The 25,372-nt window shown below is 37.7% G+C and overlaps 1 protein-coding gene across 6 annotated transcripts in view; it reads left to right on the forward strand.

Annotated features, from left to right (window-relative positions):
• HIPK3 (homeodomain interacting protein kinase 3) overlaps window positions 1-25,372 on the forward strand; it is a 93,813-nt gene that overhangs the window by 11,470 nt on the left and 56,971 nt on the right. For all 6 annotated transcript variants that reach the window (XM_045825166.1, XM_045825169.1, XM_045825170.1 and 3 more), the window contains exon 2: window positions 9,407-10,505. In XM_045825166.1, the coding sequence (XP_045681122.1) occupies window positions 9,409-10,505 (1,097 nt within the window). In that variant the 5' untranslated portion in view covers window positions 9,407-9,408. The remainder of the gene's footprint in view (window positions 1-9,406; window positions 10,506-25,372) is intronic.

The raw sequence follows: 25,372 nt of genomic DNA on the forward strand, positions 1-25,372 counted from the left end.
TTTATTGGACCACATAGAGAAATTCTACTTTTAGTCTCTATTGATTGAAGAAATTATATAATGACTGAAAGTTCCCCAAACCACTGTGAATTAAGTAATACTTTTAAATGAAAAGATTTTCTTTTCAGTGCTTATGAATACTTTTTTATTAATGCTGGCAGATGATCCCAGAGCCACATTGTGTGCCTGATCTTTTTAGGTTTTTGGTAATTTGGGCCATGCCTAAGATATTCAACAGTGCATTCCCAAGTGTGTAACCCTTGAAGAGCATCCTTGTGCAAGAAAAACATTGTTTTATGCCTGTCACTCATTCTTTTTTTCTGTTTATCACTTGACAGAAATTCAGGAGAACTCTTGTACAGAAGAGTTACAAAAACAGTACAAAGAATTCCTACATGTCTTGAACCTAGGTTCTTTCAGTGGTAATATTTTACTCCATTTGCTTTTACCTTTCCTCTCTATATCTGTTTATTCTCTGCCCCTAAACTATTATAAGTTGCAGAGATGATGTCCTTTTACTCAGTTTTTTTCCTAAAAGTTTTTATGTCTCTTCAGTTTTCTGTAATCCAAAAAATGTCTCAGTCTTTGTGTTGCTTCCTGACATTGACATAACAGATGTTACCAGGTGGATTGTTTGTTTAAGGTCCTTCAGTTTGGATTTGTTTGTTGCCTTGTGCTTAGATATATACAGTGAAGTGTATTCTTCTTAGTATGTCATTTCAGGAGGCACATGATGCTCACGTTGATCATTCCGTTGAGGTGGGACCTGCTGGTTTCTTCCTTCTGATTAATATGTGTCTTGTGGTCATGCACTTTGAAAGTGTGTAAATATTAAGAACTCTCAAGGGTCTTGCAAGATAAAAATTAGCTATGGATGCTGGTGGAAGATAGGAATAAAGGACTTTTTGGGGGGTGGTAAGGTCAGAGATAAAGGGCTTTTTTATTTATAGTGATAGCAGTAGTCAGTCAGTATGTCAGTATTTGCCCTAGTTCCCCCACTGTGTTCCCACAGGGTGATGTGAACAGGACCAGGTGACTTATGCAAAAAAGAAGTTTCATAATAGGAGTTCCAGGCTTCGGAAACTTGAATCTAGGGGCAATAAGCCTGCCTGACATTTGCCCAAGAGGGAGTCATAATCTTTATTTTACTGGGCATTAGTCAGCCTGTTCTTTACTCAAGAGGAAAACATTATTTCTGCCTTCCAAGGCTGCTCAATGTACAAATATTGTTGAGAAGATACTCCAGAACGAAGACTTGCAGTACGTGGAGAAATGTAAGAGTCCCACAGTGAACTGTCTCCCAACAATAAAATCCTATTATTCAAACTTCCATCCACTAGTTTTTGTATCCATTGATAATTATTGTTTGAATCAGTTATGATCATTGCCAGATGGTAAATTTTTTAAAAAGATTTTATTTATTTATTTATTTATTTTTAGAGAGAGGGCAAGGGAGGGGAGAAAGAGAGGGAGAGAAACATGGGTGTGTGAGCAATATATGGATTGGTTGCCTCTTGTACACCCTTAACTGGGGACTTAGCCTGCAACCCAGGCATGTGCCCTGGCTGGGAATCAAACCAGCGGCCTTTCTGTTCCCAGGCCAGCACTCAATCCACTGAGCCACACTAGCCAGGCAGCAGATGGTAAATTTTTAATTCTATCATTCCTTTATGTTTATTTATTTTTTTCTCTTTCCTGACTTATTCCCCAGGTCTCTCGCTCCCACCTTCTGGGATAACTTCCCAAGTAAACTACTTGAATACAGGCCTTTCTTTAAGATTCTACATTTAAGAACTCAGGCTAAGTCACAAGGAACTTCAAACTCAGTATGTCTAAAATTGAGTTCAGTTTTTCCTCTAAATTGTCCTTTTGTTTTATTTTTATTCATTCACGTATTAAATTAAAAATACATTTATTTTGAGAGAGGGAGAGAGAGAAATGGAAACATCAGTGTGAGAGAGAAACATTGATTTGTCACTTCCCATATGTGCCCTGACAAGGGAGAGGATCCACAGCCTCGCTGTCTTCCTGCCTGGTGGCAGTCAGTACTTTCGACTTCATTCCTTTGACTATTAACAGTAGTCTTTCACGTGTTGCCATTATTGTACCTTTCCAGTTTATCCTTCACAAATTTGCCTGAGTAGCCTTTTAAAAATACAAATACGAGGCACCCCATCACCCATAACTCCTTAGCCTGGGAGACAAGGGTCTTTAAGATCTGTGTCTTCTTTTAAAGACACCCTTCTTCTCAAGGATTATCTTTTTCTTTAGCTGCCCCCTCTACTGGCAAGTTAATGTTCTTGTGTGGAGATTGACAAAATTTCTTACAGGGCCAGATGGCAAATATTTTAGGCTTTGCAAGCCACATGTGGTTTCTGTTGCATACTTTTTTTTTTTTTAACAACCCTTTAAAAATGTGAAAAACATTCTTAGCTTTTGGGCCCTACAAAAATAGTCTGGGTAAGATTTGGCCAACCATAATTTGTGTGTCCCTGTTCTAGCCAAATAAAATGAGTATATCATGTATTTCGTTATTCTGTGCCCTTATATATGCTGTTGGTTGGTACTGCATGGAATATCTTCTCCTACATAGCAGATTTGTTCACATCCTCCTTTCAAATTTAGCTCGTAAGTTAACTTCTTACTGAATCCTTTTGTGCTCCTTGAGCCCATATGTTAATCATCCCCTTTTTTTTGCCACCTGAATCCTTATGTTGTTGCTGTCACTAATGAGGTAGTTATTCATGGACATATGTTTGCCTCTTGCTAGGAGTTCATTGATGAAAAATATGTTTGTTTATTGCTTATTCTTCCTTTTCCTAAATGTCTTTACTTGATTTGAATTTTAAAAAATTACACTTAAAATGGTGAATTTTATGTTAGGTATATTTTACAGTTTTTTTACTTTAAATAACTTTTAAAAAATATTTTATTTATTTATTTTAGAAAGAGGAGAAGGGAGGGAGAAAGAGAAGGAGAGAATCATTGATGTGTGAGAGAAACTTCACTTGGTTGCCTCTTGCATGTGCCCTTACCAGGGGCTGGCCTGCAACCCAGGCGTGTGCCCTGGCAGAGAATTGAAATGGCAGCCTTTCTCTTTGCAGGACGACGTTCAACCAACTGAGCCACGCTGGTCAGGGCAACTTTTTCTTTTCTTTTTTCTTTTTTAAAAAATATTTTATTTATTTATTTTTAGAGAGGGAAGGGAGGGAGAAAGAGAGAGAGAGAGAGAAACATCGATGTGCGGTTGCTGGGGGCCGTGGCCTGCAACCCAGGTATGTGGCCTGACTGGGAATCGAACCTACGACACTTTGGTTCGCAGCCTGTGCTCAATCCACTGAGCTACACCAGCCAGGGCTTACTTTTTCTTTTTTAATTACACTGGACATACAATATTATATAAGTTTCAATTCTACAGTCTAGTGATTAGACATAATTATACAACTTGTTAAGTGATCATCCTAATAAATCAAGTACCCATCTGACACCATACATAGTTATCACAATATTGACTATATTCCTACGCTGTACTTTACATCCTTATGACTATTATGTAACTACCAACTTGTATTTCTTTTATTATTTTCTATTTTTTAAACACTTTTTTTTTTATTCTAGAGAGAAAGGAAAAGAGGGAGGAAGAGAGGGAGAGAAACAGTGATGTGAGGGAAACATCGATTGACTGCCTTTTGTATGCCCTGACTGGGGGCAGAACCTATAGGCCAGGCATGTACCCTGAGCAGGAAACAAACCTAGCCTTTTGGTTTGTGGGACAAAGACCAAGCAACTGAGCCACACTGGCCCATGCCCAATTAGTGTTTCTTAATCCTTTCACCTTTTTCACCCATTCCCCACCCCTTTTCAACAGGCAACCATCAAAATGTGCTCTGTATCTGTGAGTCTGTCTCTGTTCTACTTATTTGTTTTATAAATTCCATTGTTCATAGATATGTATGCCATTTTATTATTTATATTTTTATCTTTTTTCTTCTTCTTCAAGAAGACCCTTTAACATTTTATGTAATAATGGTTTGGTGGTAATGAAATCCAAGAGGGTTGATCTTGTTTGGGATTCTCTGCACTTCTTGGATGTGAATGTCTATTTCCTTTACCAGGTTAGGGAATTCTTCTGTCCTTACTTTTTACATAGGTTTTCAATTCCTTGCTTGCTTTCTCTCCTGCCACTCCCATGATTTAAATGTTGGTTCTCTTGAAGTTGTCCCAGAGGCTCCTTATACTGTCTTCATTTTTATGGATTTTTTTCTTGTCTTTTCTGCTTCCTTATCTTCCAGATCTCTGATTTGATCCTTTGTTTCATCTACTCCATTGTTGATTCCCTATAATGTAGTCTTCATTTCAATTAATGTATTCTACGTTTGGCTGGTTCTTTTTTATGTTTTCTAGTTCAGTTTTTATGTTTCTTGTGTCTTTGTTAAAATTCTCAGTATGTTCACCTACTCTTCCCCTGAGTTCATTGAGCATCCTTATAACCAGTGTTTTGAACTCTGCATCTAGTAGATTGCTTGTCTCCATTTTGTTTAGTTCTTTTTCTGGGGTTTTGTTCTGTTCTTTTATTTGGGACATGTTTCTTTGTCTCCTCATTTTGGCAGCCTCCCTGTGTTTGTTTCTGTGTATTTAGCAGAGCTGCTACACTTCCTGGGTTTGGTACTGTGGCCTAATGTAGTGGGGTTCTGTAGGTCCAGTGGCATAGCCACCCCTATCACCCACCCTGGGCACTCCAAGTGCCCCTCTCCCTCCTGCCCCTTGTGGGCTGTGTACATCCTCCTGTTGTAGTTGAGCCATTTTTAATTTTCTTTTCTATTGAATTTATTGGGGTGAAACTGCATAATAAAATTATAGGTCTCAGGTATATAATTCTATAGTACATGATCTGTATATTATATTGTGTGTTCACCACCCCAAGTCAAGTCTCTTTCCATCACCATTTATCCCCCATATACCCTCTTCTACCTCCACCTAGCCCCCTTGTAGTTGAGTCTCTATTGCTGTTGTTACCTCAGTGGGAGGGACTCACCCCCAGGCTGATTGGTTTTGCAAGGATTGGCAGGGACCACTGTGGAGAATAAGCTGTGCAGGGGCCCATCCCACAGATCAGGACTTAATGTCAGCAGGGCTCTGGTGCCTGCTGCATTGCCTCTTGAGTGTATTGCTTGTGGAGATGGTTAGGTGGTGCTTTGACATGGTCTGAAGCTGTCCGCCCAGTGCACTGGCTTTTGTGCATCTCAGTAGGTGCAGAGAGAGGCCAGCCACCACCTGTGTTGTACTATGGCCAACAGCATAAACTACAGAGTGATCTACATGTGGCTGCTACTTGTGCTGGGCTTAGAGGTGCCTGGGAGAGGCCAAGGTCTGAACCAAGGCTGACTACCACTAGTGTTGGGTCTGGGGACACTTAGTGAGAGGTACGGGGCATGTGGAGGCCAGATGCTGCTTGTTTGAGAGATTTGGAAATAGCTTGAGTGGGCAAGTCAGGTGGATACGGGTCTTTCTTAGTCACCCGGGCAGGGCTAATGGTGTTAGCCAGGTGGATGGAGGCTCAGAGAGGGTACATCTTCCTGGCTTGTGGGGAAGGGCTCAGAAAAGGAATAATAGCCTCTGTCAGTACATGTCTCTGAGATAATGCTGCCCCTCCAACTCTTGCCTCAAAGCCAGATAATTGAGTTCCTTTTTGTATGTCTCTTTGCTTTTTAGCTGCAGCCTCCAGTGCTGGAACTTAGAGCAAGTGAGGCAGAGTAAGTTTGTGTGTGAGTCCTTTAAGAGGAATGCCTAGGACTTCAGCAGCCTTTTGTCTCACTCAGACATAATTCCCACTGGTTTTTACAGCCAGAAGTTATGGGGACTTCTCTTACCAGCACTGGAACCCTGGGCTGGGGGTGGCCAGGTGTTGGGCTGAGACCCCTCACTCCTCAGAGTGTACCTCTGAAGCTGAGCCATCCCTCCGGATCTTCATCTGCTACACATAGGTTCTGGGTTTCCATCCCTCCTAAAAAGTCTCCATGTGGCCTCTTCATTATATCCTTAGTTGTAGGACTTCCATTCAGCTAGATTTCAGGTAGTTCTGAATGAGGGATGTTCTGTAGTTTATTTTGATGTGGTTGTGGGAAGATGTAAGTAACACGTTTACCTATGATGCCATCTTGACTGGAAACCTGAATTTAGTCTACCACAACTTTTTAAAAGTTTATTTGTATTTAGAGAGAGGGGGAGGGAGGGAGGGAGAGAAACATCGATGTGCATTGATTGACCAGTTGCCTCTCACATATCCCCAGCTGGGGACCTGGCCTGCAGTCCAGGGAACCTTGACTGGGAATCGACCGGCGATCTTTCAGTTCATAGGCCAGCACTCGATCCACTGGTCCATACCAGCCAGGGCTCTACTATAATTTTTTTATAAGAAAAAATTAAAACTTCAGAATTGGCCCTGATTGGTGTGGCTCAGTTGTTTGGGTGTTTTTCCTCAAGGTGAAGCGTCACTGGCATACATAATTGAATAACATTGATGCTTCTCTTTCTCATTTCCTCTCTCTCAAATCAATAAAAAAGATGTAAAAATTGAGAATTGAACAAGTAAAAGAAGAAAGTTAATTACGGGTAATGCAAGGCATTATTGTCTTTAATTAAATCTGTTTGTGGTATCAGAGCAAATTTGAAAGAAGAACTTGATTACAAACAGAATGTATAAATTTGGCAGAAAATGATTCAGATTTTTCATATTGGCTAATGAATGTAAGATAGTAAAAGATTTCAATCTCTGCTTCCTCTTTTTTTAAGAAGATTTGTAATATGTATAATATAAAAATAAATAAATTTTATTTTGGCCACTGTTAGACCCGTGCTTGTAGGTGTCGATATTGGTTACATGGCTGTTTTGGTAATTTTAAAAGGATGTGAAGAATTTGGATAGAAATCTGATGGGTCTTAAAGTTTTGTAGAGGAGTGGAAAATAAAGCCCATTAATCAAAGCTGAAGTACCTTAGATTATTGGGAAGCATAATGGGTACTCTACCGTGGGTCTTCACCATCCTCTAAGTGGTATTTTATAGGCAACTGTAGCTCACAAAGGGGTAGAATTTCAAAACTTTAGTTTCTTAGTTGATAAGAACAAATGACAAATTCATGAATAACATAGCTGCAGAGATATGACATAATATATATGGCTATGAAAAATAATAGGAAATAGTATTTTATTGAATGAATGTTTCAGACCCTGTGGACTTCAGCAGCTCCTTGGAATACTGTACTCTGTAAAATCTGTAAATGTGCACCATAAACCCTGACTGATGTGGCTCAGTGGGTTGGGCATCATCCCACAAACAGAAAGGTTGCTGGGTTGATTACAGGTCAGGGCACATTCCTTGGTTGCATGCCAGGTCCCCTGTTGGGGGCATGTGAGGGGTAACCAGTTGATGTCTCTCCTGTGTATTAATGTTTCTCTCCCTCTCTTTCTCCCTCCCTTCCCCTTTCACTAAAAATAAATAAATAAAATCTTCAAAAAATACGTACTATAAAATACTCTTACTAGGTCATGAGTTTATCTGATAGAGGGTGGGAAAAGGGAAAGGCTAAATACTTGGATATGCCAGGGAATCCCAGTGGTCAAGTTAATTAGTAATTTTGAATTGTCTTTTGGGGTCTATTATAACAACTATCTTTAGTTGTTATAACCATTCCTACCCCCTTCTTCTTATGTGCTGTGTATACTATGTGACATCCTATCTGTTTATTTTCTGAAGTCCCCTTTGAGATTGGTCCCACAGAGCAGTGGTTGGGTTATTGGTTGGTGAGGAGTAATTACTTTTTCTAAGCTTCCTTTAGTTGGCCTTGGTTGGGGCCCTTGGTTTAACTAAATTGCCTTCTAGTTTGGTGTGTTGGGAAGGGAAAGGTAGGGACAGCAGGATTCAGAAATTGCCATGGTTTCTTTAATATGTCTAAGACATTTACTTGGATCTCAGCTGTTGTCCACAGAACACCTTAATTTAGCATGACAAGGATTGGCCTAGAGTGGTATGCATTCGATTCCCGAGGACTTCTTGTTGACAACTCAGACACGAGGGCCCTGAATTCGTAGAACTTGAATTTGCCTAATTTTTGTACAGACTAGATCACTGGGTCTCCGAGGTTAGTGTCAATCTAAATGACTTTTAGGAGCTTGTACATGTACAGATGCCTGGAACTCACCACAGACCTTCCAGATCAGAATCTTTTCTGGGTGGAGTTTTATATATACATTATTTATTGATTTCACTTTTTATTAATGAAAAATGCCAACATACTCAAAAGTAATTAGGATGGTATAATGAACTCCTTTTTATAATCAAGGTACTGTAATGAACAGTTTATGGCTAACCTTATTTAATCCAAATCTCTATCCATTTTCTGTTATTTTGAATCAAAACCCAGATATATTATTTTATCTCTAAATATGAAATGTATATATTTTAAGAGGCTCCCCAGATGATTAAAAACTTTTTGAACAGGTCGTACATATACATAGTAAAAATTAAAGTGGTAAAGAGGATGTACAGTGAATAACAAATCTTTCTAATTGCCCCTAATATTCTTGTTACTTTAAAGCAAAGATATCCAAAAACTTTTAATGTATGTACAGATATTCAATGTATATTTAGATATATACACATATAAGTCAGCTTTTTACATTGAACACACATGATAATAAATATTTAAATATTACACATTTTTCTAAATCTTGGGTTTTTTTCGGCTAATAGTAATATTTTCAGAATCAGGCCTTAGTAGGGTAAAAGAGATTGATTTCATTCTTTTTTAAAGACTATAGATGGTTATTTATCAAGGTGTATATAACCAGCGCCTTTTAGACGGATGTTAGGTTGTTTCTAGTATTGCGTTTCTTTACACATTGCTGCACAAATATTCTTGTACTAACTGTGAAACAGTTGACTGATTCTGGATGAGGGGACATATCCATTTGCAGTTTTGCTAGGTATTGCCAAGTTGCTTTCTTACCATCTATGTATGGTATGCAGGGTTCTCCAGGCTCACCAGTTCCAATTTTAAAATGCTTTTCAAGTCTCTCCTATTTGTGCTTATGCTTTTGTTTAAATCCTTGAATATTTTTGTAATAGCTGCTTTAGAAATTCTTGTCTGTGAGTTACATCATTTGTCTTTCTGAATCTGTTTCTATGGGTGTGGGTCATAGAAGTGACTTTTTTGCAACACTCAATAGCTGAAGAGCTAACTAAAAAGTAGAGCTAATGAAAATGCTTATTTTCTCCTAGGGAAAAAAAGTCCCGATGGAATTTAATTGTTTTTATAAATTAAGCATTTGATCCTTTTTAAAGTTTTCTTCATGAGATTTAAAATTAAATTTTTTGTAGTTAATATTCCTTTTCTCTTTCTTTTGCAGGTATGGCCTCACAAGTCTTGGTTTACCCACCATTTGTTTATCAAACTCAGTCAAGTGCCTTTTGTAGTGTGAAGAAACTCAAAGTAGAGCCAAGCAGTCGTGTGTTCCAGGAAAGAAACTATCCACGGACCTATGTGAACGGTAGAAACGCTGGAAATTCTCATCCTGTCACGAAGGGTAGTGCTTTTCAGACAAAGATAGCATTTAACAGACCTCGAGGACACAACTTTTCATTGCAGACAAGTGCTGTTGTTCTAAAAAACACTGCGGGTGCTACAAAGGTAATCGCAGCTCAGGCGCAGCAAGCTCAAGTAGAGGCACCTCAGATTGGGGCGTGGAGACATAGGTTACATTTCCTAGGAGGCCCTCAGCGATGTGGATTGAAGCGCAAGAGTGAGGAGTTGGATAATCATAGCAGCGCAATGCAGATTGTCGATGAATTGTCCATACTTCCTGCAATGTTGCAAACCAACATGGGAAATCCAGTGACAGTTGTGACGACTACCACAGGAACAAAACAGAATTGTACCACCGGGGAAGGTGACTATCAGTTAGTCCAGCATGAAGTCTTATGCTCCATGAAAAATACTTACGAAGTCCTTGATTTTCTTGGTCGAGGCACTTTTGGCCAGGTAGTCAAATGCTGGAAAAGAGGGACAAATGAAATTGTAGCAATCAAAATTTTGAAGAATCATCCTTCTTATGCACGTCAAGGTCAAATAGAAGTGAGCATATTAGCAAGACTGAGTACTGAAAATGCTGATGAGTATAACTTTGTACGAGCTTATGAATGCTTTCAGCACCGTAACCATACCTGTTTAGTCTTTGAGATGCTGGAACAAAACTTGTATGACTTTCTGAAACAAAATAAGTTCAGTCCCCTGCCACTAAAAGTAATTCGACCCATTCTTCAACAAGTGGCCACTGCACTGAAAAAACTGAAAAGTCTTGGTTTAATTCATGCTGACCTCAAACCAGAGAATATTATGTTGGTGGATCCTGTTCGGCAGCCTTACAGGGTTAAAGTAATAGACTTTGGGTCGGCCAGTCACGTATCAAAGACTGTTTGTTCAACATATCTGCAGTCTCGGTACTACAGGTAGGTGACAATACTTTTTGGTCATTAAATAAATGCTGAATTTCTGCTAACTGAAATGAACTTGTGTGTGATGAAAAAAGACTGCTTTAGATAAGGAAAGCAATCAAGACAAGATCAGTTCAGGTTTGAGGTTTTAAAATGATTTTTAAAATTTGGACATAAAATCTGCTGAAGCAGAATAGTAATCTTTACTGCAAAGTTCAATGTGAAAGATGTTGTGTTATTTTTATTGTTAATAGAAGACCTGAAGGAATGATGATCAAATAGAAGTTTTAATACTTTGGAAAAGGTCTCATAGTGCAATACCTTTTTTATGTATCTTTGGGCATTTCAGCACTTAAGAGAACTGGTTTATTGCCCTGGCCAGGTGGCCCTGTTGGTTGGAGTATTGTCTCTGTACACCAAAAGGCAGTCCCCGGTTGGGGTGTATATGAGAGGCAACTGATCGGTGCTTCTTATTCACTTTGATGTTTCTCTCTTTCTTTCTTCCCTTCCTCTCTCTCTTAAATCAGTAATAAAAAGACAGAACTTTTTATTACTGATTTGTTAAAATCAACAATATGTAGATCAAATATAACTTAGCATTTAGAAAAATTATAAGAATTCAAAAAAGATTTGCATGGCTGCCATGAATGTTCAGGCCATCTTTTAATAAGAAGTTTTATTAGGTTCTTTCCACCTGTATGCTATTTATAGTGCTATGGACAGAATTTAAAGAAGAAAATAATTTCCATGTTGGTAAAGTGCTACAATGTCACGATTAATAAAATACCTCAAGTACAATAGATATTCTTATGGGGTAGCCAATGATGACCAAGATTCCAGATATCTTCTTATGTATGTAAATGATTTGAATTTATAGTTTTACTATATAATTTTGAGAAAATTTTGAGAATAGTTTTGAGAAAATTTTTTCACATCAGCCTACATGAGTTTATGGAAATTTTTAGAACATGAGAATTATTAATTTAGGCCCCAAAAGGGGTAGTTATTTTCAAGTGTTAACATCTGCCTTTGCATTATCTTCTAACAGTGATTAGCTTCTTCCAAATATGTGCTTCAGTACCCAGGGCAAGATAAAAGAGAAATAATTAGCTACTACAAAAATCACCTTCAAGAGTTTGTCCAAGGTGCAGGTATAGGTAGATGCTGTGCTGGCTCCTTCATAAGAATACATCAAATGTACACCAATGTTTAGAGCAAATCTTCCTGAGAGACAGTTATGAGCTAACTGAACAGCCTCTGCACAATGAGCAAGATTGACTGACCGCATAGATAAGGTTGGGGAACCACCAGGGCCCTCTTGGAGCTGAGGGAGTAACCCAGTGGAGGAGCTGGAGAATGCTATTATTTATGATTCCCCTGAACCGGGATAGCAAGTGGGTGCTCCGTCCTCATATAGCACACACAGGTTCTCTGGCAGACCTGTGTGGTGCTATACCACATCCCCAGGCACCTGTACTGGATCCAAATCCAGCAGAAACAGGAGAGCACCATAGTGTGTATACAAGGGGCCTCTTCTGAAGATTGATCCAACAGGTGCAGCAGGGTGCATGCACAAGTGGGGCTTCCCAGCCCAGAGACTGTGAGGGGTTAGAAAAAGTTTGTGGTATCCACACTCGGGGCTTCCCTGTCCTGAATGAATGGTGTGCTGCTGTGTGCACACCCATGCAGGAGTTCCTGCCCCTGCCGACAGAGAGTGTTTATATAAGGCTATGTCACCTGGATAAAGGATGGAACAGGACAGGCATGCAGACCAGCCCTGTCCAGACCCTACTCTGATTGAGGACAATTAAAGCAACAGGGCATGCAGGCAGGAGAGATCTGTACATAGTGAGAGGGGTGCTGCTGTGCATGCACATGTACAGGAGTACCACTCCCTGCCTCTGCAGTCCAGACAGAGTTCAGAACTACCCAAGTTCGGCTGTGCGCACATGTAAGGATGCACCACCTGGGAAAAGGGAAGAGCTAGGAAGCCACGCAGAGCAGCCCCACCCAGACCTTACTTTTACTGCAGACAGAGCAACAGGGCACTTGGGCAGGGCTGCCCTGTGTGGTGAGAGGGGGTCTGGCTGAGATCACTGTTGCACCATAGACAGAGGAGCAGAAATACCAAAGTACTATTGTGTGTGTTTATGCAAGCCTGCCTCAACCCTGCTCTGACTGGATAATTTAAGCAACCGTGCAAACCCCCAGAGCTGCCTGTAGAATAGGGTGTGGCCAAGTGTGCAAGGAGCAATTCTGCCTGGAAAGGGAGCAGAACTGGCAAAGTGCGGAGGTGTGCACACACAGGCAGACCTGCCCCACCAGGAGAGGGGAGGCTGTGGTGGGGCCTTGAAATGCAATTTTGCAAAGCAACCCTGCCCAGATACAGCTGGGATCATAGATGGTTAATTTGGTAGGGTATTCCAAGAGTGCACGGAGGGGCCCTGCTTGGATCAGGTAACCCCATCCAGATTAGAAGGGCAAGGACACTAGCACACACCCGGCTACTTCTACCCAAACCTGCCTCTCCAGGCTAGGTGATATAGAAATAAATAATTTGCTTGGTACAGAATGCAAAGGCACAGTCATAAGGATGCTCAACAAACTTGAGAATACAATCAAGGAGCTCAGAGAATACTTAAACAAAAATGTACAAGGTATAAAAAAGAACCAGTCAGATGGAAAATATAATGGCCAAAATGAAAAATACATTCAAAGGAATTGATAGCAGATTAGTTAATACCGAAGCATGGGTTAGTGGTCTGGATGACAGAATACCGGAAATCGCCCAATGAGAACAGCAAAACCAAAAAAGTATTTCAAATGAGGATAGTGTAAGAGTTCTCTAGGATAACATAGAGCATCCTAACATTTGCATTATAGGGATTCCTGAAGGACAAGAGAGAGATGGGCAGAAAGAATATTTGAAGAACTAATATTTGAAAACTTTCCTAATCTAGGGAAGAAAACATACATCCAGGTCCAGGAAGCACAGAGAGTTCCAAAAAAGGGTGAGTCCAAAGAGACCCACACCAAGATATATTCTGATGAAAATGACAAAAGTTATGCTTCTCTCAAGAGACATAGGGTGGCAGAGTGGATTAAAAATGACACATCAGTATGCTGCTTACAAGAGATTCATATCAGATCAAAGGACACACTTAGACTGAAAGTGAAGGGATGGAGAAATATTCTGTGCAAATAGAAATGAAAATATAGCTGGGGTCAATACTCATATCAGACAAAATAGACTTCAAAACAAATAATATAGAAAAAAACAAAGGAAGACAATACATAATTTTAAAGGGGTCAATCCAAGAAAAGGATATAGCGATTGTAAATTTCTACACACCCAGCCAAGGACTACTTAAATATATACATGAAGCAAATGTTAATGGACATAAAGGCAGAAACTAACAGTAATATTATAATAGTTGGGGACTTTAATACTTGATCTCAGTGGGAGATTATCTAGACAGAAAAATAATGGCCTTAAGTCTCACATTACACAAGTTTGACTTGATAAACATTTATAGAGCATTTCACCCAAAGCCTGAAGGTTATACATTTTTCTCAAGTGCATGTAGAACATTTTCTAGGATTGATCACACACTAGGCCACAAAACAAATCTGTATAAATTCAAGAAGATTGAAATTATATCAAGCATATTTTTCTGACGGTAATGGCATGAAACTAGAAATCAACAGGGAAAAAAATGGGAAAAACACAAATACATGGAGATTAAACAACATTCTTCTAAACCACCAATGGATTGAAGAGGAAATCAAACAGGAAATAAAAAACTATCTTAAGAGATAAATGAAAGTGAAAACTACCTTATAAAATCTATGGGATGCAGCAAAGCAGGAAAAATCCCAAATAAACAAACTAAACTTACACTTAAAGGAACTAGAAAAGGAGAAACAAATAAAACCCATAGTAAGTAGAAGGAAGGGCATGACAAAGATCAGAGTGGAAATAAATGAAATAGAAAATAGAAAAGCAGTAGAAAAGACTAATGAAACTAAGAGCTGAATTTTTGAAAGAAATAAAGTCAATAAGCTGCTAGCCAGACTCATAGCAGAAAAGACAGAACACAAATAAAATCAGAAATGAAGAGGAGGTATTACAACTGACACCACTGAAATACAAAGAAAGGATTATTAAAGAATACTATGAGCAATTATGTGTCAACAAATTTGACAGTCTAGAAGAAATGGATAAAATTTTAGCAATGTACAACGTTCCAAGACTAAACCAGGGAAAAACAGAATATGAGTAGACCAATTACTATCAATGAAATTGAAGCAGTAATAATAAAAAAAACCCTTCCAACAAACAAAGGCCCAGGACCAGATGGTTTTACAGGTGAATTCTACCAAACATTTAAAGAATAATTAGTAGCTTCTCAAACTATTTCAAAACAATTGAAGAAGGAACACTTCCAAACTCATTCTGTGAGGCTAGCATTACCTTGATACCAAAATCAGACAAAGACACTACAAAGAATTACCAGCCAATATCTCTGATAATATAGATGCCAAAATTTTCAATGAAATATTAACAAACCAAATTTAACAGTACATTAAAAGGATTATATACCATGACCAAGTGGGATTTATATCAGGGATTCCAGGGTGGTTCAATGTTTATAAAACAATGTAATTCATCACACTAACAAAACGAAGGGTAAAAAAATCACATGATTATCTCAATAGATGCACAAAACACATGACAATTTAATCCATTTGTGATAAAACGGAATAAAGTGGGTATAGAAAGAACTTAGCTCAACTTATTAAATGCTGTTTATAACAAACTCACATCTAATATCATAGAGTAGTGAAAAGCTAAAAGCTTTTCCTCTAAGATCAGGAACAAGACAAGGATGTCCACTCTTACCTTGATTATTTACATAGTACTGGAAGTCCTAGCCATAGCAACCAAACAAGAAAAATAAAAGGCATCCAAATAGGCAAGGAAGTAAAACAGTTTATATTTGCAGATGACATATAATAATACTATAATACTATATATGGAAAATCCTAAAGAGTCTACCCAGAAATTAATAGAATAAAAATTTAGTGAAGTAGGAGGACAGAAATTTAATATACAGAAATTTATCACATTCCTGTACAGTAATAACTAACAACCATAAGGAGAAATGAAGAAAACAATCCCATTTACAGTTGCATCAAGAAGAATAAAATACCTAGGAATAAACCTCACCAAGGAGGCGAAAGACCTGTGCTCTGAAAACTGTAAGACTCTGAAGAAAGAAATTGAAGGAGACACAAATGGAAGGATATACCATGCTTATGGATTGAAAGGGTTAAAGTTGTTAAAATGACCTTATTACCCAAAGCAAATTACAGATTCAATGCAAAATACCAATGTAATTATTCTCAGAACCAGAACAAATAATCCTAAAATTTACATGGAACCAAAAAAGACAATGAATAACCAAAGCAATCTTGAGAAACAAGAACAGAGTTGGAAATATGCTTCCCAATCTCAAACTACTACAAAGCTATGATAATCAAAACAGTATGGTACTGACACAAAAACAGATCCGTGGAACAGTAGAGAGCTGGTATCGTCAACCGATCTGTAATAAAGGATGTAAGAAGATACACTGAAGTAATGACAGTGTCCTCAACTGGTGTTGGGTAAACTAGACAGATGACATGCAAAAAAAAAAAAAAAGAAACTAGACTATTCTCAACTGGGGTTAAGGACTTAAATGTAAGGCTTGGAATAAAACTCCTAGGAGAAAACATAGGAAATATACTTTTTGACATCAGTGTGTATGACAACTTTTACACAAAAAGTGTGTGTAACAACTTTTTGGATATGTCCCCTCAAGCAAGGGAAAATAAAAGCAAAAATAAACAAATGGGACCACATCAAACTAAAAAGTTTCTGCACAGTGAAGGTAACCAAACAAAAGCAACCTATTGAATAAAATATATTTGCAAATGATATATCTAATAAATGATACTTAAAATATGTAAGAAACTCATACAATTCAATAACTAAAAATGAGCAACGGATTGAAAAATGAGCAGAGGCCATGAATAGACATTTCTCCAACTGAGGACAGACAGGTGGCCAACAGACATATGGAAAGATGCTCCACATCGTTGTTCATTAGGAAAATGCAAATCAAAACAACAAGATACCACTTTGCATGTCAGAATGGCTGTTATCAAAAAGTCAACAGGTAATGTGTTGGCAAGATGTGGAGAAAAGAACACCCTTGTGCACTGTTGGCAGGACTGCAGACTGCTGTGGTCCCTGTGGAAAACGGAATGAAGCTTTCTCAAAAAACTAAAGATAGATGTACCATATGACTCAGCAGTTCCACCTCTGAGTCAGTATCCAAAGAAAAGGAAAACACTAATTCGAAGACACATGCACACCTATGTTCATTGCAGTATTATTTAAAATAGCCAAGATATGGAAGCAGCCTAAGTGTCCATTGATAGACAAATGGATAAAGAAGATGTAGTATGTACACAATGGAATGTTATGTTAAAAATGAAGTCAGCCAGGCAGAGAAAGATAAAGTCCCATGTGGTTTCACTTATATATGGAATCTAAAAGAACAAAACAAAACAGAAACAGACTCATGGACACAGAGACCAGAATAGAGGGGTGGGGGGACAGGTGGAAAAGGCAAGGTGAATATAATCAATAATATTGTGGTAAGTTTATATGGTGCCAGATGATTGTGATTACTCAAATTAGTGTAATGATCACATTGTAAGGCATAAAAGTTTTGAGTCACTATATTGTATACCTGAAACCAATAACCACTACAAGATTGTATATCAACTTTATTTAAATAAAGACATACATTAAAAAAATCAATTCGAAACATATGCCCTACTAGTAGGACATCAGAAGATTTCTGTGTTTACATCACTTGGTGATTATTAGAAATTAGGACTATAGACTCATTTACCCTTTAGTACATTCCTGATTATATGATTGTTTTTGTAGTATGAGAGTGCTAGATACTGTTCTTAAACCTACTAGATGGTTTAAAAATTATTATAGTGTGGCAGGGTAGTGAGTGCTAATATCTCATATAATTAGATTTATGTGATTCTTTGTTCCCCTGACAAGCTTTATTTTCAATTTAGTGGAATATAAGATTAGCTTTTAGTTAATTTTTTTCTGGACACATTTTAAAATCTTATTTAACAGCATGAAAAGAATGGTAGTGTTTTTTTCCTTCCCTTTGTACTCTGTGGATTCTGTCTTAAGAGCTTTTAGCAGTCAGCTAGCATATTGTATAAGCCCCCGGGCTCCAGCGGCTTGGGCACTATATTTAGTTCATTTGTTAGTAAATGACTTCATTTTATTTGAGGCCTGCATTATTCTGCATATCAGATTTAGTCCATGTGATACTTAGATTCCCTTTCTTATATTTGAAAATTTCTGGATCAGAGTAAAAAAGAAAAAAACTTTATTTAATTTTTATACTTAACATTGTCTGTTATAAAACATTTCAAGAGGCCCTGGCTGGTGTAGCTCAGTGGATTGAGCTCAGGCTGCAAACCAAAGGGTCGCTAGTTCCAATCCCTGTCAGGGCACATGCCTGGGTTGCAGGTCAGGTCCTCAGTGGGGGCCACCTGAGAGGAAACCACACACTGATGTTTCTCTCCCTCTCTTTCTCCCTCCCTTCCCCTCTTTCTAAAACTAAATAAATAAAATCTTTTAAAAATAATAAAATAAAATATTTCAAGAGAGTAAAGAAAATTCTTTAAAAAGCAATCTCAAGTCCTAAATATTTTATGATAATGGTTTCTGCTAGTAGCAGGCCTTTGCACAAATATTAGCCTCTGTTGGTGTTGAAAAAAGAAAAGCTATGAGTAATTGCTAAGGAAATTAGTAGTTTCTAATTAGTTTTTATATTAAATTTTCAAGTAAATAATCTGCCTGAATTTTGGAAGCTATATAATTACTATGCTAAATTACAGATTCTGTGTTTAGAATGAGAAAAAAGGTTTTTATTTGTAAACAGTGTAGTGCTAAGAGTTTGGTGAATGATGTTTGATGTTGGTTGATAAAAACAATTGAAATTAGGCCTTATGTCAGTTAGATTCAAGAGTTAGAAGATTTAGTAAATATTAAGATAGACTGGTGAAAATGTACTATAGTCCATAGTCAGATACTATCTTAATATGTAGTGTAAATAGCAGTAACCATTATTTTTTTCAATGTTTTTTGCAGTTTGTATTTTAAAACATTACCAAATCTGGATTCGTTTATGAAAGAGTTTACTTATAAATCTGATTAGGCGATAAATAAAAAGTCTTATGCTTGATTTTTTACTCTTTGTTTTAAAAATATGTTGTGTTTTAAAAATATGTTGTTTTTAAAAAATAAAGTCAGGAAGTGGAAACTTACCAAATTAAATATTTTTGAGCTAATCACAGTAGGAACACACATACCCCAGATTCCAAGGTAAACGATTTATGTTTAAACACAGGTTTGTGTGTGATTTTATTTCTTTGAACTGTACAACACAGAAATGTAGTAGGGATATCTTAAAATAGACAGGGGACAGTGGCCAGAAATTGTTGACTACTATAGATGGTGAGGCTGTCTAGCTCTTGTGGTGATATAAGCCAGAAGTACATGCTAAGGGCGTTGATTTGCTCAAGGTCAGCATGTTCTAAATTCAGCTGCTTGAGTATGGTTTCTGTCAAGAACACATTAGGCTCTTGAATGCATAAAAGGTTTTAGCAGCAGAAGGTGCTGTATTTATGATGTGTGGTGGCAACATTCAGGTCATGAATATCTTCTTTTTTAAATATAAATTTTAGCCTGTGGTTCTGAGTCATTTTTGAACACAGAGACAAGAAAGTAGGCTGTGAAGTAACTTGTATAGCACTTGTATTCTTTGCTACCGTACTAAGTAACTTAGCATGAATTGTTGTTGAAGTAAACAATGCTTTCTATATTGCATGTAATAGTTGAAGAAAGGCCTGTAATTAATGGTAAACTATTAGGCTTATCAGTTTTTGTTTAGGGCGTTCTCACCCCCTCATGCCTTATTAGATCCTTAATTTCCAAAGAGAATGTTCCTGGAATAAAATAAAGGTACATAGAATGGCCCCCAAATAATAACTAATATTTTATACACGGTATTTTATAATACTAGGAGACCATGTATATATACTGCATCATTTTTTTCAAGTATTGTACGTTTATTTCCTTCGTTTCTCATGTTTCATCCCTATGAGTTAGGTATGACCATTGGTGGAATTCCAATTTAATAAGTAGAAAACTGAGGCTTGTACAAGTCAGACAGGTCCAAATTCACACTCACAATTTTTGTTGAGCTCTTTTCAGGTGTCTGCACTGTGCTAAGTGCTAGGGATACAGAGGTGATTAAAATATGGTTTCATCAGCCCTGGCTGGTGTAGCCCAGTGGATTGAGCACGAGCCTGCAAACCAAAGGGTTGCCAGTTCAATTCCCAGCCAGGGCACGTGCCTGGGCCACGTGCGGGCCACGTCCTCAGTGGGGCGCACTCAAGAGGCAACCGCACATTGATGTTTCCCTCCCTCTCTTTCTCCTTCCCTTCTCTCTAAAAATAAATAAATAAAATCTTTAAAAATTAAAAAAAATATGGTTTCATCATTTAATGGATAAGGTGTGTGTGAAGCACCATGGGTAGAGGGGGGAATTGAGTCTTATCTGAGGGTTCAGAGCCTCCAGAGTAGGGAAGTTAGGGTTGACTAGTTTTAAAGGATAGGTGTTCTCTCTCACTCGTCCAGCCTTCCCAAACAAAAGCTCAGTATTGGGCTGAAATTTCTAGCAATTTCATCTCTGTGTCATAAAGGGTTTTTGTTCGGGAACCTTTATTAGACAATTATAAAGTTATCAGCTGTGTTCCGCAGATGTTGTAATAGAAGGTTGTGAAAATCTTTTAATGAAGTGGTTTTCAATGCCATACACTGTGGTCACAGATGCAGATGACTTACTACATATATCAGGCCTCCAAATAAAAATTTTGGCAGAGCTCTTAAAGTATTTTTTAAAAACAGCTTTATTGAGATAATAATTCATATACCATGGGTTTCTTATTTAATGTGTACAAGTCAGTGAGTTTTAGTGTATTCACAGTTGTACTTCATCACCACAATCAATGTAAGAACATTTTCCTTACCCCTAAAAGAACCCAGTCCCTCCCCCACTCCTTCACCCTTTAGCATCTTTCCCCACTCTTCCCATCCCCTCAGGCCTAGGCAACCAAATATTCTGGGCATTGCATACACATGTAATTATACAATATGTGGTCCCTTTTGACTGACTTTTTTACCTAGCATGTTGTCAAGGTTCATCCATTGAACCTTGATGTGAACCACACATGTTATAGCATGTATCAGTACTTCATTTCTTTTGTTGTCAAATACCATTCCCTTATATTGATGTACCACATTTTATGTACCCACTTATGGGCTGATGGAGACCTTAAAATTGTGTCAGTGAAAAGATACATGTATAGAAGACTGCACTGTGGTCCATGACGAAGGCCTTTATTCAGAATATTTAGTGCATAGTCCTGGCTCAGTGCTCAGTGGGTTGGGCACTGGACTGCAAACCAAAAGGTCACCTGTTCATTTCCCAATCAGGTTGCATGCCTGGGTTTTGGGCCACGTCCCCAGGTGGGGGCATGCAAGAGGCAACCGATCAATGTTTCTCTCACACATTGATGTTTCCCTCTTTCTCCCTCCCTTCTCCTCTCTCTAAAAAATAAAACATGAATAAAGTCCTAACAAAAGTATTTAGTGCCCATAAGTGTAAAAGTGTTATGCTGGGTGCTAGTTGTACATTGAGGAGCAGTAATATAGACCCACCACTATGGTGCTTCCAGTCTAATGGATAGACAACCCCCAAAAATAAAGCACTCTGATTGAAAAGAACAGGGGGAGAGAGTATCGGAATGGACTTACTTTTTTTTTTTCTCTTCACTTTTTACTTTGAAATAATTTTAGATGTACCAAAAAAGTTGTAAAAATAGTGTGAATTCCTGTATACCCATCACTTAGATTCTCTAAATGTTTCAAATTTAAATATTTTACCAACCTAGTTTTATCACCTATTCTTTCTCTATGTGAACACACATACACACATACAATATTTGAGAGTAAGTTTCAGAGTGAAACCCCTTTACCTCTAATAATTCAGTGTGTCTTTCCTGAACAATAGCATCATCAGTTAACATCAATTTAATATTAGTGGCATTTTAAAAAGATTTTATTTATTTTTACAGAGAGAGGGAGGGAGGGAGAAAAAGAGGGAGATACATCATTGTTTGGCTGCCTTTTGCATGTCCCCAACTGGGGACCTGGCCTGCAACCCAGGCATGTGCCCTGATGGGGAATCAAACCAGTGACCTTCCTGTTTACAAGGTGGTGCTCAATCCACTGAGCCACAGCAGCCAGAGCTAATGTTATTGATGTGATGAACTGTTTGAACTATTCAAAATGCTATTTAAGTTGGTGAAATTAAAATCAGTTTAATAATAGTAGTCTGTTTAAGACTTTAGTCAGATTTTTCCATTTGTCTCACTAATGAGTTTTTTCTGGCCCTGCATTCAATCCAACATCACACACTGCATTATTTACCATGCATGTCTCTTTAGTGCAGACACACATTGAATTATTTGCCATGGGTGTGTCTTTAATTCCTTAGTTCTTTCTTTGCCTTTAATGATATTGACACTTTTGGCCAGTTATTTTGTAGAATGTTCCCCAGTGTGGGTTTGTTTGGTATTTTAAGGTTATGTGTTTTTGGAATAACCTCACAGAAGTGATGTGTTCTCACATGTTGGGAGGTGTCTGATGTTAATTTGTCCTGTTACTGGTAATGTTAACTTTGATCACTTGGTTGAGATGGTGACTGCCGGACTTTTCCACTGTAAGGTTTTATTTTCCTTTGTAATTAATAAGCATTGGTGGAGAGATATTTAGAAACTCTTCACGTATATAGTTTCTCATCTTATTTTCAGTGATCAAGTTCAGTATCCATTTATGAACATACCCTTAAACAATTATAAGTGTGGGGTTGGGAAATGATGACTTTCTAATTTCATTATTCCTTTATAAGGAAGAGCTTTCCTTCACTTTTATTTTATTTTTTGTTCATTTGTTAGTTTCTCTGTATGAACTCATAGATTCATATTCAGTGGGTTATAATCTGTTATTTGTCATTATTTTGCTGCATAATTGTCCTGAACCATCCAGCAAGAGCCTCTTTAAGCTTGCCATTGTGTCCCTTTCACTTGTCCCTGTCCTTCCTTGAGTGCCTGCTTTCCGGCACCCTGTGGTGCTCCAGGCTTCATTTGTCCTGTTTCTGCCTCAGCCCTGGACTTGGCCATTTCTCTGTGGAGCTGTGACTCCTTGCATTGGAGAATGCTATTTAGAAAACAAGATCTGAATGTGATCCAGATGTGCTCATTAGTAGTAGGGCGTTATTGCTTTTATGCCCTTTGAATGGGAAAGTTAGAAAATGTGTGTGTGTGTGTGTGGTTCTGTGTCTATCTGTTTATATAGTAAAATCGTGAATTTGTACTAACTTGTCCAGTTCTAACACCTCAGCATTCACTTGACCCTTTTTCCTTTATTTGTAATCTCTTCTATGACACCAAGAAATTTGGCTCTTATTATCCGTAATATGTTACTTACTTGCTCAATACTTACTTATTACTATAGAATACATTTAAAGTAGTTTTGGAATTGCCAGCCAATACCACTGCTAATTTGCCAACCAGGGTACATTTATTTATAGCTCTTTTAGTCTTTTAGCCTTAGACTTGGAGTATGTGGTCAAAATAACTGTGTATCAGAGTTACCTAAGTAGGTCGTTCCCCAAGTCTCCTCTGCTCCGCCTTCAGTGTGATTGTTACTTATTTGAAATAAATAAGTTCATTTATTTGTAATTCATTTTTAGTCCCCCATGTACTGTTTTGTTTATTTATTTGACTATATGAAATATTAACATGGGTCTAAAAATCAGATCTATTCCAAAAGGTTATCTCAGAAGTGTCAAATGTCCTACCCTGCCCTCACCATCCATTCCGTGTCATTCCTTCCCAGCCTATTTCGGTGACCAGTATTATTAGTTTCTGGTTCATTATTTGTGTGTGTGTGTGTGTGTGTGTGTGTGTGTGTTTGGTGAGGGATACAAATGAGCAGATCGGTGTCTATTTTTCCACTCCCCTTTCTTCCAGGAAAGATAACATATTATAGACACCCATTTGCACTTCGCTGTTTTCCCTTTAGAGTGTTTCCTGGAAATAGCTTTATGCCATTCATAGAGGTAGTTCTCATTCTCTTTTATTGCTGAATTGTATTTCATCGTGTGGGTTACCATCGTTTATTAGCTACTTCCCTAATTGTTGACATAGTGTTTATCAGTGTTTACAAACAATTGCAGAGAATGACTTTATGTAATACTGGAGTCACCAGAAGAAGCTAGAAGGGGCCAGAAAAGATCCTCCTCTAGAACCTTGAGAAAGAGCATGGCCTTACCATACCCCAGCTTCAGACTTCTAGCCTCCACAGCTGTGAGAATCAATGTCTGTTTAGGCCACCCCGTCACAGAAAAGGAATAACTTTATGCACACATATTTTTACATTTTTGGAATTTTATTTTTAAGGTAAAATTCAAGAAGTGGAATTATTTAGTGAAAAGGCACATGAATATGTAGTTTGGTTAAATATTGCCAAATTCCTTTCAGTAAGGATTCTTCCAATTTCCATTGCGGCATACAATATATGATAGTGCCTATTTCTCTGTAGCCTTACCAACAGGATATGTAGTCATTTAAAAAATATTTTGCCAATTAATTGGTATACCTATGTAGTTTTAATTAGCATGTCCCTTGTTATGAATGAATTTAAACATCTTATGTTTAAGGGTCATTTAAAGCTTGTGTGGGGTGTGTGTGTGTGAATTACCTGTTTATGTCCTTTGCTCATTTTTCTGTCAAGAATTTGGTCCTTTTGCCCTGGCCAGTGTGGTTTGGTTGGTTGGAGCATCCTCCTGAAAACGAAAGCTTGTGGGTTTGATTCTGGTCAGGACATATAGCTAGGTTGCAGGTTTGATCCCCGGTCTGGATGCATATGATCCTTGGTCCAGATGCACATGGGAGGCAGCCAATCAGTGCTTCTCTCTCATATCGGTGTTTCTGTTCCTTTCTCTCTAAAAGCAATGTAAAAAAGAAGTCCTCTGGTAAGGATTAAAAAAAGAAGAGTTTGGTCCTCTGTCTCTCAATTTTTAAGATTTCTTTATATATAAGGAATATTAACCATATATATAGCAGTTTTTTTTCATTTTGTCAGTCATCTTTATTCAGGTTTTTTTTTTTTTCCTTGTAAATTTTTTCGTGCGTGTGGTCAATTTGATCAGTCTTTATAGCTTCTGGCTTTTAAGTCATAGTTAGAATTCTTTCCCCATATTGAGTTTAAAGAGGCATTCACCCTGTTTTCTTCTAGTACTTACTGAATTGAATGACCAAATCAGAGGAAGTGAAATATAGTCTTTAAAAGATTTTTTAAGAACTAAATCATAAGATTTTGTTTTTAAATTAAATTATTTTAGGCTGATTTGTTTCATATTCCTCCAAATCAGCTGTTAATGTTTGTCCCATAGAAATGACCACTTTTTAAAAATCATGTATTAAGATAACTAAATAAAAATAGGGTCACAGAAGATACTCTGTTTTATGATTTGCTTTTGATTAACTCTATAGCTGCAGACTTTTTTGATGTTTTCTAATGTAACCTCCTACCTATACATGTATTACTTTTAGTAATATTATAATATATTTGTTTAGCCTCACTTTGAACTCTTTTTTAA

The sequence above is a fragment of the Phyllostomus hastatus genome, unplaced genomic scaffold (genome assembly GCF_019186645.2).
Source record: "Phyllostomus hastatus isolate PE091 unplaced genomic scaffold, TTU_PhHast_1.1 phas_scaffold_585, whole genome shotgun sequence".
Taxonomy (NCBI): Eukaryota; Metazoa; Chordata; class Mammalia; order Chiroptera; family Phyllostomidae; genus Phyllostomus; species Phyllostomus hastatus.